We start from the raw sequence: 13,206 nt of genomic DNA, 5'->3' as shown, positions 1-13,206 counted from the left end.
GCGACTACGTAGAACTTGCAGCACCAAGAAAGCGATGCGTTACGTGACGCATCTCATCACAGATGGAAGTGACGAAACTTTGAAGAATCAAAACTACATAATTACATAACGACCGTCGTAGACGTTAATGCACATGATAACGAGGACCAAATGAGCGGGCGTGCGGGCCGCGGGCTGGCCGTCAACACCGCGATTACATGCGCTTGCGACCGTGCCGCGGTCCAACTCACGTAAACCTATCATTATGCCATCACGTAGTATATCACCCATTCTAGGCACTATTCTTGCCACTGTACTATTATTTGTAATTTCACATTTCACGCATGCAGTAGTAGTACATACTCGCTGCACCTCGCACGTACACCTCATACCAACTTCGATTTGGCTACATGTGGCTACCATGTTGTTGTTACAACCACATCTGGGGATATCTCGGATCCGTCCGGCTTTCCCGACGGATCCCAAGGCCCATATCGGAGAAAAATGCGTTGGGTCCGTCGGAAGAACCCTACCGATCGGGTCCGTCCGCCGTACCTCTGAAAAATATTTCCCGGATCCGTCCGTCGTATCCCGAAGAAAAACGCACCGGGTCCGTCGGACGTACCTTTAAGACCATTGATCGGGTCCGTCGGACGTACCTTTAGCCACAGCCTAGAATATTTGTCTACGTAATCCGCTGCCTCAGTCCAGACGGTAATATCATCGGCATATATAGCGAATCTTGCGCTTGTGCTGATTTCCAGATTCTCGGCGACGCGTGTCATGGCCAAGTTGAACAATATGGGTCCGAGAATGGAGCCCTGAGGTACACCCCTATCCAAGTAATAGGTTTTGGGCACCCATCCCGGAGCTTTGCCATGTAGCTGAATGGGCCTAATGTCAAAAAATTGCGGATCCAGATTTGGGCACGATTACTAGGAAAGCGTTTGGCGAGTTCCTCCAGGATAACCTCATGGCGAACATTGTCAAAAGCTTTGTGTATATCGACAGCCAGGAGATACTCAGGTAGCGTTTTACGATGAGCTCATCTTTAACGCACCCCAGACCACCTGGACTCTTCGTTTGCGCGGTAAGGGAAGGAAGGAAGGAAGGTGGGAGTGAAATTGAAAGAGAGGAGCCATAGTGGAAGGCTACAGAATAACTTAATATTCCTTCGACCACCTGGAGATATTTAACATGTGCTGAAATCGCGCAGCACATGGATGCTGTTTGACCACTACCCAGTCAAAAAATCAATTGGGTTCAAGAGACGACCAGTCAGATGGTTCTGCCAATCCCAAATGGTTTGTCCAATGGGCCCTGTCCGACCCAACTGGTTTCTTCACTCCCAATTGGGAAGCCTAATTTGTTTCTTAATTCACTCCCAATGGGACGCCCAGTTGGTTTCCTCACTCCCAATTGGGAGTCACAAAATAAATTTGCATTGAAAACCAATTGAGCTTCCAACTGGGCTTCCCATTGGTTCTAAATGGTTTAAAGAGAATATCCCAACTGGGAAAGTGCAAGCATAAGTCAGTCATATTCTTGACTGAGATATGAACTTATATACATACCTCTATAAATAGATAATAGTGACAATTTTTAATCCTTATAAAAAGTATGTGCTGCTTAATTTTATTGATTTTATAGTGTCCACAGTAAGTGCATGACATAAAGTTAACTCTGAACAACAGAGATGTGTCCCTGGTCCCAGCAGCACTGCTCAACGAATATCTGCAACGTATATCCTGTGGGTATATACATTGAATCTCTGTGTGTGTGTGTGTGTGTGTGAGAGAGAGAGAGAGAGAGAGAAGCATGCTTGTCTCATGATTTCTGTAAGAGCTTGTAATTTCAGTCTACTTGTATAATGTTGGCTCTCTTAGCTGCATCTCCTCCAGAAAACATTAGTTACATTTCCATTCTTTTTTTCAGCTGTGCGAGTTCAAACCACTAATTGGGCTCATGGGTATGCCATTTGAGTTCAATTGGTGAACCATTTGAGCTTCATAGGTGATCAGTTATTTCCAACTGGAAGCACCAATATCAATTATGATTGGACCCAATGGTGGCGAAAACGCAATTGGTTTTTGACCAATTCATTTCAGTTTAAAAATTCCTAATTGGACCCATTGAATTTTTTTTACTGGGTATCAAAACGCAGCCGCCGTCAAATCATAAATATGAGCACTATTGGACCGATTGAAACTCAGCCGATGGCAACCGCATTAGGTATACTAGCTGCACCCGGCAGAAATTCACAAAATAGCTCTGTGAAATGCTGAGCGATATGAAAGAAAGAAAAAGCCCAATTTGTGAAAACGATACTCTTAATCTGCGAACATTTCTACGAAGGAAGGAAAAATTTTTACACGTTTTTGTAGAACTCAAGCCAGGCAAACAATCATGAAAGGAATATTTGCATATCATCAGGCACATGCATAAGCTGAATGCATTATTCATGTCCCATTTGTTCACGATTATATATCATATATGTACGACTTTCCTAGTGGATATGCCTGTCAGTTCAGTGCAGTTATTAATTGCAGAAAAAAATGTCACATATGTACATACAATTTGGCAGATTAACCTTAATGTAAAAATTATATCAATTTTGCCGTGCTTAAATTTGGTATAAAAATATGCAAATGTTCACATATATGGATATTTTGGATGCACTCAGGCAGACTAGCTGGATCTATTGGCATAACTCAAACATATAATAATTAACTCAATCGTAACTAATTGGACTGATCAATGATTTTTCAGTTGGTTCCAGCTGTTATACAGCTGTGCCCAGTTCATTCATGCAGTTAGACCCAATGTTTTTTTTTTTTTTTGTATACCAGTTAGAATTAGTATACTTTCCAAGTTCTAACTGCATAGTTAATTCCTATTGGCAATTCTAATTGGATCGAGCCAATGGGTGAAGGCAGCAATTAACATTTATTTTGCAACAGAAGGAAAGATCTACGAAATACTAGCTTTGTTGAAGACCACGAGACTATATGCTATGATAAATCTGGTTTGGGCACTTTTTTACGCGCTTAGAAACGCCGCGCACTGCTCCCAAACGCGGCATATCTGCTTACGGCGCGGGTTCAGGTGTCTACGGAACGAGTGTGACAGATACTGCCCCTTTCCTTTCCCGTGAACCAATTAATATGAAAGGTATAAAAAATTAAAATGATTAATTCAAACACCCAGAAAATATTAATTTATTTGAGCAATACTGCGTCACCTGCAAAAAAAGAAAAAGCTGCTTCGATTCCGTTTGAACAGTGAAAAGTTTTGATATGCCCTATTTAGGTACTTCTAGAACTCTCTCAATTTGAAAAGCGTTTGGCAGCTCTCGATGTCTCGACCCTCTCGATAGAGCGTTGCGACAAAGCATCATCGGTGGCAATTCTCGTTCAACCGAAACCGAAACCAAAACACATCGAAGACGACGGTACAGAAATGAGGGACGAGCGAAAGGCGAAAGGGCGCCAAAAGCACAAAAGTCGTCATCTGTTTGCACATGGTCTGCACGGACCGCTCATGAGTTTACAGCATTTTACAGACCTTATGTTGCCTTCCGATCAGCTGAACGGGCGCGATCGATTTTGTATGTGTGTTTTGATGACGCGGCCTTGCCTGGATAACGGGTTACGAAATATGGCGGGAGGCTTTGTTCAGCTGTGCAGTGATAAGCAGAAAGTATGCAAAAACGCTACCATGCCGCGACTTCCTCACACACATCATGGACGGTGAGTGCCGAAACACTGTAAAATGCAATTTGAGTTCCACGCGGCCATGCGTTCGAAATCGGCAACTGCTTTTATACATTCGAGACGCAAAGCGAAACAAATGGCTAATTTTTTACAGTGTTCTCGTTCTTTTTCCTTTTCTTTTTCGCGAGCACTACAACAGCTCTTGTGTTCCAGAGCCCGTTGCAATTATCGGATGGAATGAAAGGAATCCTGCTCACGCGCGCTAATGTTATGTCGTGTTTGTCGCGGTGTTGTTGAGGACAAGGCCGAATCAACCAAAGCAATTTTTAGTGTTGATCAGGCCGTCGTTCCCTTACGCCGCCGCGCTAGTGTCTGCTGCGCACTGAGCTTGTTTTAAGCATTCGATCATGGGTATGTTTTACATCTTTGACAGTGTTTGCACATCGCAAGATAACCTGTCGCGTTTTTCTTCCAGCCGACAAGGAGAAGGAAAAGCTCATAAAAATAGCCCAGGGTATGTGTGCCAAAGCTTACTGCAACTACAGCAAGGTTACTGTTGGAGCGGCTCTTCTCTGTGATGATGGAACAGTCATCACTGGTGAGCGTTTTTACTGCATGCCGTGTGCGAGTAAAGTAGAAATTGCATTTAATTACTCAGCATTGCACTCGAATGTAAGACGGTTCACGAATGTATAAATGAAAGGGTACTAAAAAAAAAAAAAATCGCCCATAAATTGATTTTTAATTTGCTGTAGTTAATTTGTTAATTTTATGATTGATTGACACAGCACATTTGGCAAGACCTGCCTTCTTGTGTGTATGTGTTTGTGTGACATTTGTGACATCAAAAACAATCTTTTAAGCGATTTCAAGCAGTATTTTTCTGTCACACAGTTCAGTTCAAAAGTTTTCAACAGCTTTCAAACTGCGCATTTTTAGCGTGGCTAGTGCTTCGTTCAGTGATGCGTGTAAAGTATGTGCATGTGAGTACTTTCTGACTGCTTACTTCTAGCAGTTATAAGGTTAAAACCATGCATTGGTTAATAGGCATTTAAGGTTAAAATAATCCATGCTTACTTAAAAGGCACGTTTAGAATGGGTTGAACATATTTGATCACTATAGTTTCTGTATATAGTGTATGCATGCTCACCTTTTTTTCCAGCAGCAAGCTCCATTGAAAGTGTCTTTTGGGGTGGAAATCGGGTCTATGCAAATTTTTGGGAAAAGTGCTTGGGCTGCAAAATTTTGATTCAAAACAAAGTGCCCTGCTTATGTGCTGTTAAAATGATGAGCAAAGTGGCCCAGCATAAACATGTTGCACATTCTTCCTCTTGTTGCATGCAGGATGTAATGTGGAGAATGCGAGTTACGGGCTGACCATATGTGCAGAAAGAACAGCGGTAGTGAAAGCAGTGTCGGAAGGTTACAGGTCCTTCAAAGCAATAGCCGTCGCATCGTAAGTGTGCTTCATTTGGACCCATAATTTAGCACAAGGCAGTAGCTCTATCAATGCTTTCGTGTATGTGGCTCAAAATTGTTCTATGCTTTGGCACAATTATTGTGCCAAAACTTTCATTGGCTATGGAATTTGTTGCCAATATGTTTTGGAGTGTTGCAAATGAGTAGATTCAAGGACTTGGCTGACATAAATCCAGGTTCACTTATCCAAGCTCAGAATTGTGATCTGGGAATTAGTATGTATATGGTGATATAAACTGACCATTACAGTCTTGATGAATGCCAAAACGCATCCATACAGCAGCAGCAAAATAAACAGAAAAAAAGAAGAAGAGGTTACTGAAGCAACTTGTACATACATTAACTTTAGCCCATATGTGCTGTGACCTACATGTAGAACATTGCTTTTTTACGCAGTAACTGTAATTCTAAAACACTAGCTATTCTGACCTGCCATTTTGCTACTCAAGATGCTCATCATATTTTTTCTATCTCTAATTCAGCTGGTCGTTGGCTGCAGTGAATACGTGTGCGCAGAATCCGTGTAAAAAAATATCCAGTTTCGTTTTTTGCCCCCTTTGTAATACCCATGCGGACCTTTAATGTGTGCATGTAAATAAATAAATACATACATACAAGTCAAGAATGCAGTGGCAAATGCCCCTCAGCCAATGGTATTGGCTGTTTTTTTTTTCGTGATGCAGCGGTTAATTCAATTGAGTAGTGGTGAATCTCTTTTCATCTGGAATACCCTTTATTGTCATGCTACCAGCTAAAACTTGTGGACAGCTTTCTGTAATTCTGCAGCAGAAGCTAGGCAGGAAGGGGAAGGAGACACGCCTTTATCACCATGTGGTGGCATGTAGCGTTCGGATTAAGTTTGCTGTAACATATTTGCCCTATGTCCTACGTTGGACAGTGGCTCAAAAGTCAATGTTGAGAAAAATATTTGTCAATAAATAATTGATTCTGAATTCTGATGTGAAATAAACTTTTTATGTCAAATGTGCTTTAGTTTCTTAAAAATTATGTGGTCTAAGAAACACGTTTTCTAAGTGTGATATATTTTATTTCTGCCTTATGATGGTTTTCAATGTAGGAACATGAATGACTTTACGATGCCTTGTGGAGCATGCCGACAATTTATGGTTGAGGTGAGTACGTCTTCGTGGCAAAATAATTATGCAGGTATAGAGCACTAAACGCTTAGTCCATTGCTGCTGTTTCACTATTTTGAATGCTCTTCTCTTAACATTCTCAGGTATATGAAATCTTTTAAAGCCTTGAGGAATTGAGTGAAAGCGGAAGTACTATTCACACTAATCTGTAGATCTGTTGGCATTGAAAAGTTGGCTACGGATAAGTACTCATGTTAACACTGTATAGTTATGGTTCAGACTTTTTGAGTTCATTGAAAACAGCTGGTAATAGTATTCCAAATTCAATTTTCAAAATACAAAAACTGAATAAGTGATGATCTCTGATGGGTATGCCATCTAGCTTGGCTGTCAAGTAGGTGTTACTAACATAGTGTTACACTCAGTCCTAGAAGAAAATTGGATGCGGACTACAGGCACATAGTGAGGCGGTGTACCATTAGATTAAGCAGTGCAGATGTGTGTTTTGAGGTATTGCTTCGCTATCTGAGGTGCCTGTGCAGACTGGAAGCCCCACATAATCACCAAATGTCATCTGCTATAGTCGGATACAGGTCAAGAAAAAAGGGGCGAACAGCCCTGAAAGGACCCACCTCCAGCATCGCTCCAAATGTGACGTCACGGCACAGACTGGAAAGAAAAAAAAAACTAACGGAAAAACGTGTTCTTTCGTGCTCACGGTCTCGCATGCTTTTACCAAAATGGCCGCCTCTGGTTGTCGCATCCATCCTTCAATGTCGCCTTGCAGGGCTCTACGGCAGAAAAGAAAATTATTTGTTTTGCTTGTTGTACTCTGATGAGCAAACGACTATTGATCGAATTGGGTTAAGGTATGTATTTTTGCTAGACTCGCGAAGCATTTAGGAACTATTTGCCAGCGCGAACTCACTCGAAGAAACCACGTTCCAAGCACTGCTCGTAGGTGCAAGGTGGTCGGCCGTGACGTCATGGTATGGCTTGGCAGCTATTGGTTGGAGGGGGTACTTTGATAGCTGGATGCCGCTTTTTTCATGACCTGTGTCCTAATATAGAATAGCGTGGTTTACTGACATCACCTGCTTAGGCAGTCTTTGCTTAACTAGGTTTCGCCACTGCGTGTAAGGAAGCTCACAACTACATCTCAGAAAAGTGTCATCTGAATTACACGATTGAGCAGCAGTTTTATCACCGACATCAACACTCAGACCAAAGTATTCTGTTCTTTAACCCAACCTAGTGCAATAGCCCAGCAACAACATGGAAACCTACATTTTAGAGCTGAACTTCCACTTGCATTTTTGTCGACGGTTCCATCATTCAGCTTCAGTTACTCTCTTCATTGATGATAGCATTTCCTTCTGCAAGTACAGCTATAAATGCTTTCTAGTAACAACTGATAAATTGAATGCTGGGGCCGGACAAAAAGCAAAGATTAAAAAAAATACAAGTGACTTGATCGCACAGGAATGCTCCATTGAATTCATTGGAAAACAAGCACTAATTCATCATAGGAAATAATATTGCCCAAAAAAGACCTATAAACTGTATGCTGAAATAACGCTGAAAAACATCTGATAAATTCTAAAAGGTTAAAAATCGGAAGTTCCAACCTCATATGATTTATATTTCCTTGCATGTCACTTATTGCAGCAGGGCAGAGATTAGCTTGTTAAAACAATTACCTGGGATTTAGCTTTAGTTAAACCCGGTAGGTTGCGTAAACAAAGCAGACGCAGCTTCTCTTTCTGTTCTTTCTTTTTCTTCTCCTCCTCCTTCTTCTCCTTCTGCCAGACGGCTTGAAGAGGGGCCTCATCTGCGGTCGCTCTAAAGGTCAAACGTGGCTACCGGCCGGGTTTACGCGACGGGCTAAAACCTGGCGTAGTATTGCTTACGCAATAAAATGTTGCAGTTGATGCATCTTGGCACAGCAGTGTTGTTGATGCATATGTTGAAAAAAACGAGCATGCGAATATGCTTTCAAAATTCTTATGCCTGCAGCACACTGAGTGCTGTGCTCACATGAAACATCATGCATGCTACATTGGAACTGCTCGTGGTCTCAGTCACAAGAAAGTGTTAGCTTGACAGTTCTGTAGGATTAATCTGTGCCTTTTCATATCCTTTTGGCACCTTATTAGCTATACAGGGATCTATAGACACCTTACAGCATGAGAACGTGGACGCTGCCATCGCCGGTCTTCTGGTTTTGCCGGCTGGCGGCGCCCGGCTGCAAGGTGCTGCGTACCCACGCGCTGGGGCAACGAGCTCGTAGATAGCACAGAAACTTCATGTGAATGCGCGTAGTGTGTGTAGGCGCTACAAAATGTTTAAATTAACCATCTAGGTAATTTACTGTGCCCTTCTGGCTGCCTGCATTGGTTAGAATGTGTCGACAAACCCCTCAGACAACGGCGTATTATTTTTCAAAATCAATTATGTCTTTAATGCTACGTATGAACAATGTAGTTTAATCTAAAACTGATTAGATTACAAGCCAATTATCGCCTGAAACCTTTTTAATATTCTTGCTTAGAGGGCGGAAAGTGTGCTCAGACTGTGCTGGTTGAGACGTATTAACATTCACCGTTCGCCATTGTGCTTAATATTTGCTACTGAATGTGTATGCACATGTAAACTTTCAACGATTGAACAGATATTATTTCACCTCCCGTAAAAGTCCTGGTTTCAAATGACTATTATGCTGCTCAAAGGCCGCGTCAGGCGTTCAGCGCCGTTCGCCTGTGCTCGGGCGAGAGTAAGACTGGAAACTGAACTGGAGTTCAGCACTTGCAGATGTAGCCAGCCCAAAGAAGTGGAAATATGAAAAAATCTTGCGGTAAATTTTACCACTGATCCGTGCATTAGTTTGATACAAGCAGCAATTACATGTATTGCATCAGCTCTTGTCTGAAGTAACCAGGTTCACAGAAATGCACTTACTGATCTTTCCTCTCTGCACAACGAATTCATTATAAATGCGTAGGCATTAATAGCAACACCAAGATACTTTTTAATATCCTATGGAAATAATGTGGTAGCAGTACAAAGATGCAATATATAACTCCTGTGAAACACCTCGGTCATACTTGCATTTCTGCAGCTATTGCAGCAGAGCTGAAATGAGCGTATAAAGTTTGATTCCTTTCCCTACAATTCATGGGCGCCCTCTTTTCCCAAAAAAGAAACTGGTGATACACCTCCGAGAAAAATTGCGATACACCTACGCGTGATAAACCTCCGAGAAATTATCCTGTGAGGGCTCAAGCCCCCACCTCCCCCCTCACTTCCTGTCTTATTTACATTTTTTTTTGCAACGTAACTTCAGACCACCTCATATCCATAAAACTGGCTTCTACCATGATGCGGTGGTAGGCAATTTTATGTTGATGACACCTGGAAGAAAACAGGCAAGGACTTGGCATCATTTTGGCTTTCAGGGAACAGAATTCAAACAATGGAAACAGGCTGGCTTCATGCTGAACACAACTTGCTCACCAGTATCGTTCTGTGCAAAAATGAGAAAATGCGAGAAAAGACTTTATAAGAATGGCATATTGCGCGAGTTCGTGGTGATGCATGACGAGAAGTATTCTCGACAGCTAGTCTTTGTCCCGTCGTCTAGCATTGTTAAAAATACTTCTCGTTGTGAAAAGACGCAGAATTAGCGAGTACTTTTCAATTACATAAGCAACAAATAAAACAAAATATAAAGTCCGCCCCCTTCTTGAAAATATATTTTAGTTGTCACTAGTGATAAGGTTTTACTCTAGGCGCTTTTACACATATCTAGTATAATGTGAAAAAATTTGATGCCGCTTTTTCGCTTCTTTCCTTTCTTTCTTTTGCTCCCTTTTCTCCTTTTTTTTTTTGTAACACAACGATGAGGCCTGACATTAAAGCTTTGCAACGTTTTTGCATGTTTCTTGCACAATTTTGATGTCTGTACACTATATATAGATGTCCGTGGTTATTTCGACGTCGAATTCACTTTTTGGCTCCAACTAAAAGCTATTTACTCCACATCAACAAAATCTTGCACATAGAGACACTGTTTCACCCTCTACCTCATATAACAATTCTTTTACTCGCAAATCATTTTTCGACAGGGATGGTGTGACACCCTCTGCAGAAGAATGCTTTTTGCGTACACCCATGAGCCTTTATTATAAAGGCTTTCGCCTTGAAATTTCTGAGCACTTTATCGACCCGTATATACAGTGGTCAAACAGGCATATCCTCCGTGAGCTATCATGTGGTTGGGGGAAGGGAGAGTAAGAATTATGTCAACCTCGTCCTCGTCTGTCAATATTCATCACAGTCTCTCATATTCATTTTCGTTGATAATGCCATTGCCACAGATAGCAGTCCAGTCTGCTCTGGGTGTTCTGTGTCTTACAACTCATAAGCAGGCTTACTTACTCACGCAAGCCACTTGATTTTACAAGTGGAATCATACCATTCTGCTATGAGTGCACTACGTAGAGTAATCTGTTATGTGGAGTTTAATGCCCCGAAGCAGCTCAGGGTATGTATGAGGGATGCCATAGAGGGTTTCGAATGGGGATCTGGAGAGTGCACTGACATCGCACAGCACACTGATGCCTTTTGTGTTTCGCCTCCATCCATCGAAATGTAGCTGCCACAGTCAAGATTGCAGCCAGTGTTCCTTATAATAAGTTACAGCAAACTAAAGGAAAAAAGCGAAGAAGCTATTTTATGTGAACACATTCCTTGCCAAGGCCATATATAGGTTACATGCCATTGCACTGCAGCTAGCTTTTGTTCACTGTTGCAGATTCTAACTTCTTTTTTTTTTTTTTTTCATCTCTTCTCGTTACTTCTAGTTTGGCAAGAACCTAGTGGTGCATGCTGTTGCTGCTGATGGGCGAGTGCTGACGAAAAGGCTCGATGAGCTGTTGCCCTTTTCGTTCGGTGCCGTTGATCTGCCTCCTAAGTGATATCGGTCCACTGGTAGCGGCACATATGGTTGTCAGCCTTTTGGGACTTTGAGCAGTTGACATCTTTTTGACCAGAAATGAACAAAAATAAAGAGCATTTCCTGCGAATTCCTTACCTGTGTATGCGTGTATACATGTGCTTGTCTGTGTGCAAGGTGCTTTTCTCGACGACAGAAGATTTTGCGCCAGGTAGGCCACATTTTTTTTTTTTGCACATGTGCTTATTTCTGATGAAAACTCCATTTATGAGGGGCCACGTTTTTTGTTTATGCGTCCAATTCTTCTCCAGTAAAGCTATTGCAATGAGGCATTCTTGGAAGGTACTCAATTGGGGGAAATTTGCAGCAATATAGTACTATGCTATAGTAGAACCCGCTGTTGCGTTTTTCATGAAGACGCAACAATATAATGCACCAGCTGAAAAACGAAGTAGCCAGGAAGTGCGTGAAAGAAATGCACAATAGGGCAGACAAAGTGGGGGGACATACATAGAGCTCTATGCTGCCTCTCCGTCATTGCTCTTTGCAGGGACCTGAAAAGTGCGCGCAGCTGCGTTTTTGCATTTCAGTGTTTGCGTGCGCACAGTACGTGTTCGCTTCTTTCTTCTCAAATAGTCGAAGTCATCGCAGAATTCAAAACGGCCATGGTCAAATCACTGTGTACTAAAAAAAAATATATATATATATAAATTTTGAGAGCTTTTTTGCGCAGCTCAAATAAAGGAAAGGGGGTTGATTCTTCCTCACATTTCTTGACATTGAGTAGACAGCAGACAATGGTAACGCATGTACGTGCTTGTCACTACAGCTCGTTAATATTATACCATATGATCAAAAAGCTCTGTTTGTCATACTCTGCTGCATGCAATGTGGGATTCAGGTGAGAGTAACGAGGGAGAACTTCACCCCTCTCGATTCGAGTGCTGGCACGTAGCCCTGCGAGGAGGGGGTAAGTAGCAGTTTTTACTTTGCGTGCTTGAAAATTTTGCAAGCTGGTGGTAGCATGCTCTGTAGCAATGTATTATGAACAACGAATGAGCACTTTTTTTTCACTTCACTGGTTGAAGAGTATCCACTAGTTTGAAATTTCGGTTTGCCTGCAGTGCAATAAAGCAAGCTTGAAGATGTCGCGATGGGAACGCTTCCCTCCCTATTTGCATGGCACAGAAATAGACAATGTTTGTACTAAAACAAAATAGCTGCTCTTATTCTGCAACAGGTACGGTCTTCCAACGACAATAAAAATTGTTATGTGTTTTCTTCCAGCCATTCATCACTACTGTCCGCTTTAACACCCACCTTCCTTCCCCTTCAGGCACAGTTCAGGTGCCCAAGGAGATATTCACACTTGCAAATGCAAACTAGGGGTCGCTTTCCCGAACTGGTCTAGTTCGGAAGGAGACTTTCGATCCGAACTGTTCACCAGCAGTGAGAAGGCAGATGTAAAACTAACTTCTGTTCACTTCAGCTGAGCTGCTGATTGGTCACCGGCTTGCGACCAGCAGTTGCAAGGCTGGAAAATTGAGCAGGGCTTGAATGGTCTGCGACTGTCGCTTTTCGACCAAAACAGCTGCACAACCTCTGAGAGTTGCAAGTGCGAATGAGCCTGAAGCTTGAGCATCCCCCTAATTAACACAGTCAAACTGTATAACGTATAACTAGGTTCAAGCATGCTGGCCCACCATTTCTGAAGCGAAAGCTTCACTACACCATGTATTAGCCAAGGTCAACCTGGAAGGTCACTTGACCTTCATAACTAGGTTCAAGCATGCTTTAATACCCGGCCCATCATTTCTGAAGCGAAAGCTTCAATACACTATGTATTAGCCAAGGTCAACCTGGCAAGCCACTTTACCTTCAACGAGCCAGAGATCAGTGTGGCTATATAGCTTGACCATGTTGCCACCATTTTTACGGCAGATAAGCACCACGTTTTCCCTCTTGCAGTTGACGGTGTCCTTG

General features: G+C 42.3%; 1 protein-coding gene across 2 annotated transcripts; it reads left to right on the top strand.

Annotated features, from left to right (window-relative positions):
* The first annotated feature begins 3,477 nt into the window (after positions 1-3,477).
* LOC146197505 (cytidine deaminase-like) lies at positions 3,478-11,356 on the top strand. 2 transcript variants are annotated; one of them, XM_084596487.1, is made up of 5 exons: positions 3,478-3,728; positions 4,168-4,290; positions 5,038-5,149; positions 6,251-6,305; positions 11,132-11,356. In XM_084596487.1, the coding sequence occupies exons 1-5, from the start codon at positions 3,722-3,724 to the stop codon at positions 11,243-11,245; spliced, it is 411 nt and encodes a 136-aa protein (XP_084452613.1). In that variant the 5' UTR covers positions 3,478-3,721; the 3' UTR covers positions 11,246-11,356. The 2 variants fall into 2 exon arrangements, with proteins under 2 accessions (XP_084452613.1, XP_084452614.1); XM_084596488.1 differs by lacking the exon at positions 3,478-3,728 and adding an exon at positions 3,920-4,103.
* Positions 11,357-13,206: the final 1,850 nt, after the last annotated feature.

The sequence above is a fragment of the Amblyomma maculatum genome, chromosome 3 (genome assembly GCF_055883805.1).
Source record: "Amblyomma maculatum isolate TAMU_Amacu chromosome 3, ASM5588380v1, whole genome shotgun sequence".
NCBI classification, from domain to species: Eukaryota; Metazoa; Arthropoda; class Arachnida; order Ixodida; family Ixodidae; genus Amblyomma; species Amblyomma maculatum.
This window is presented reverse-complemented; position numbering and strand designations above follow the sequence as displayed.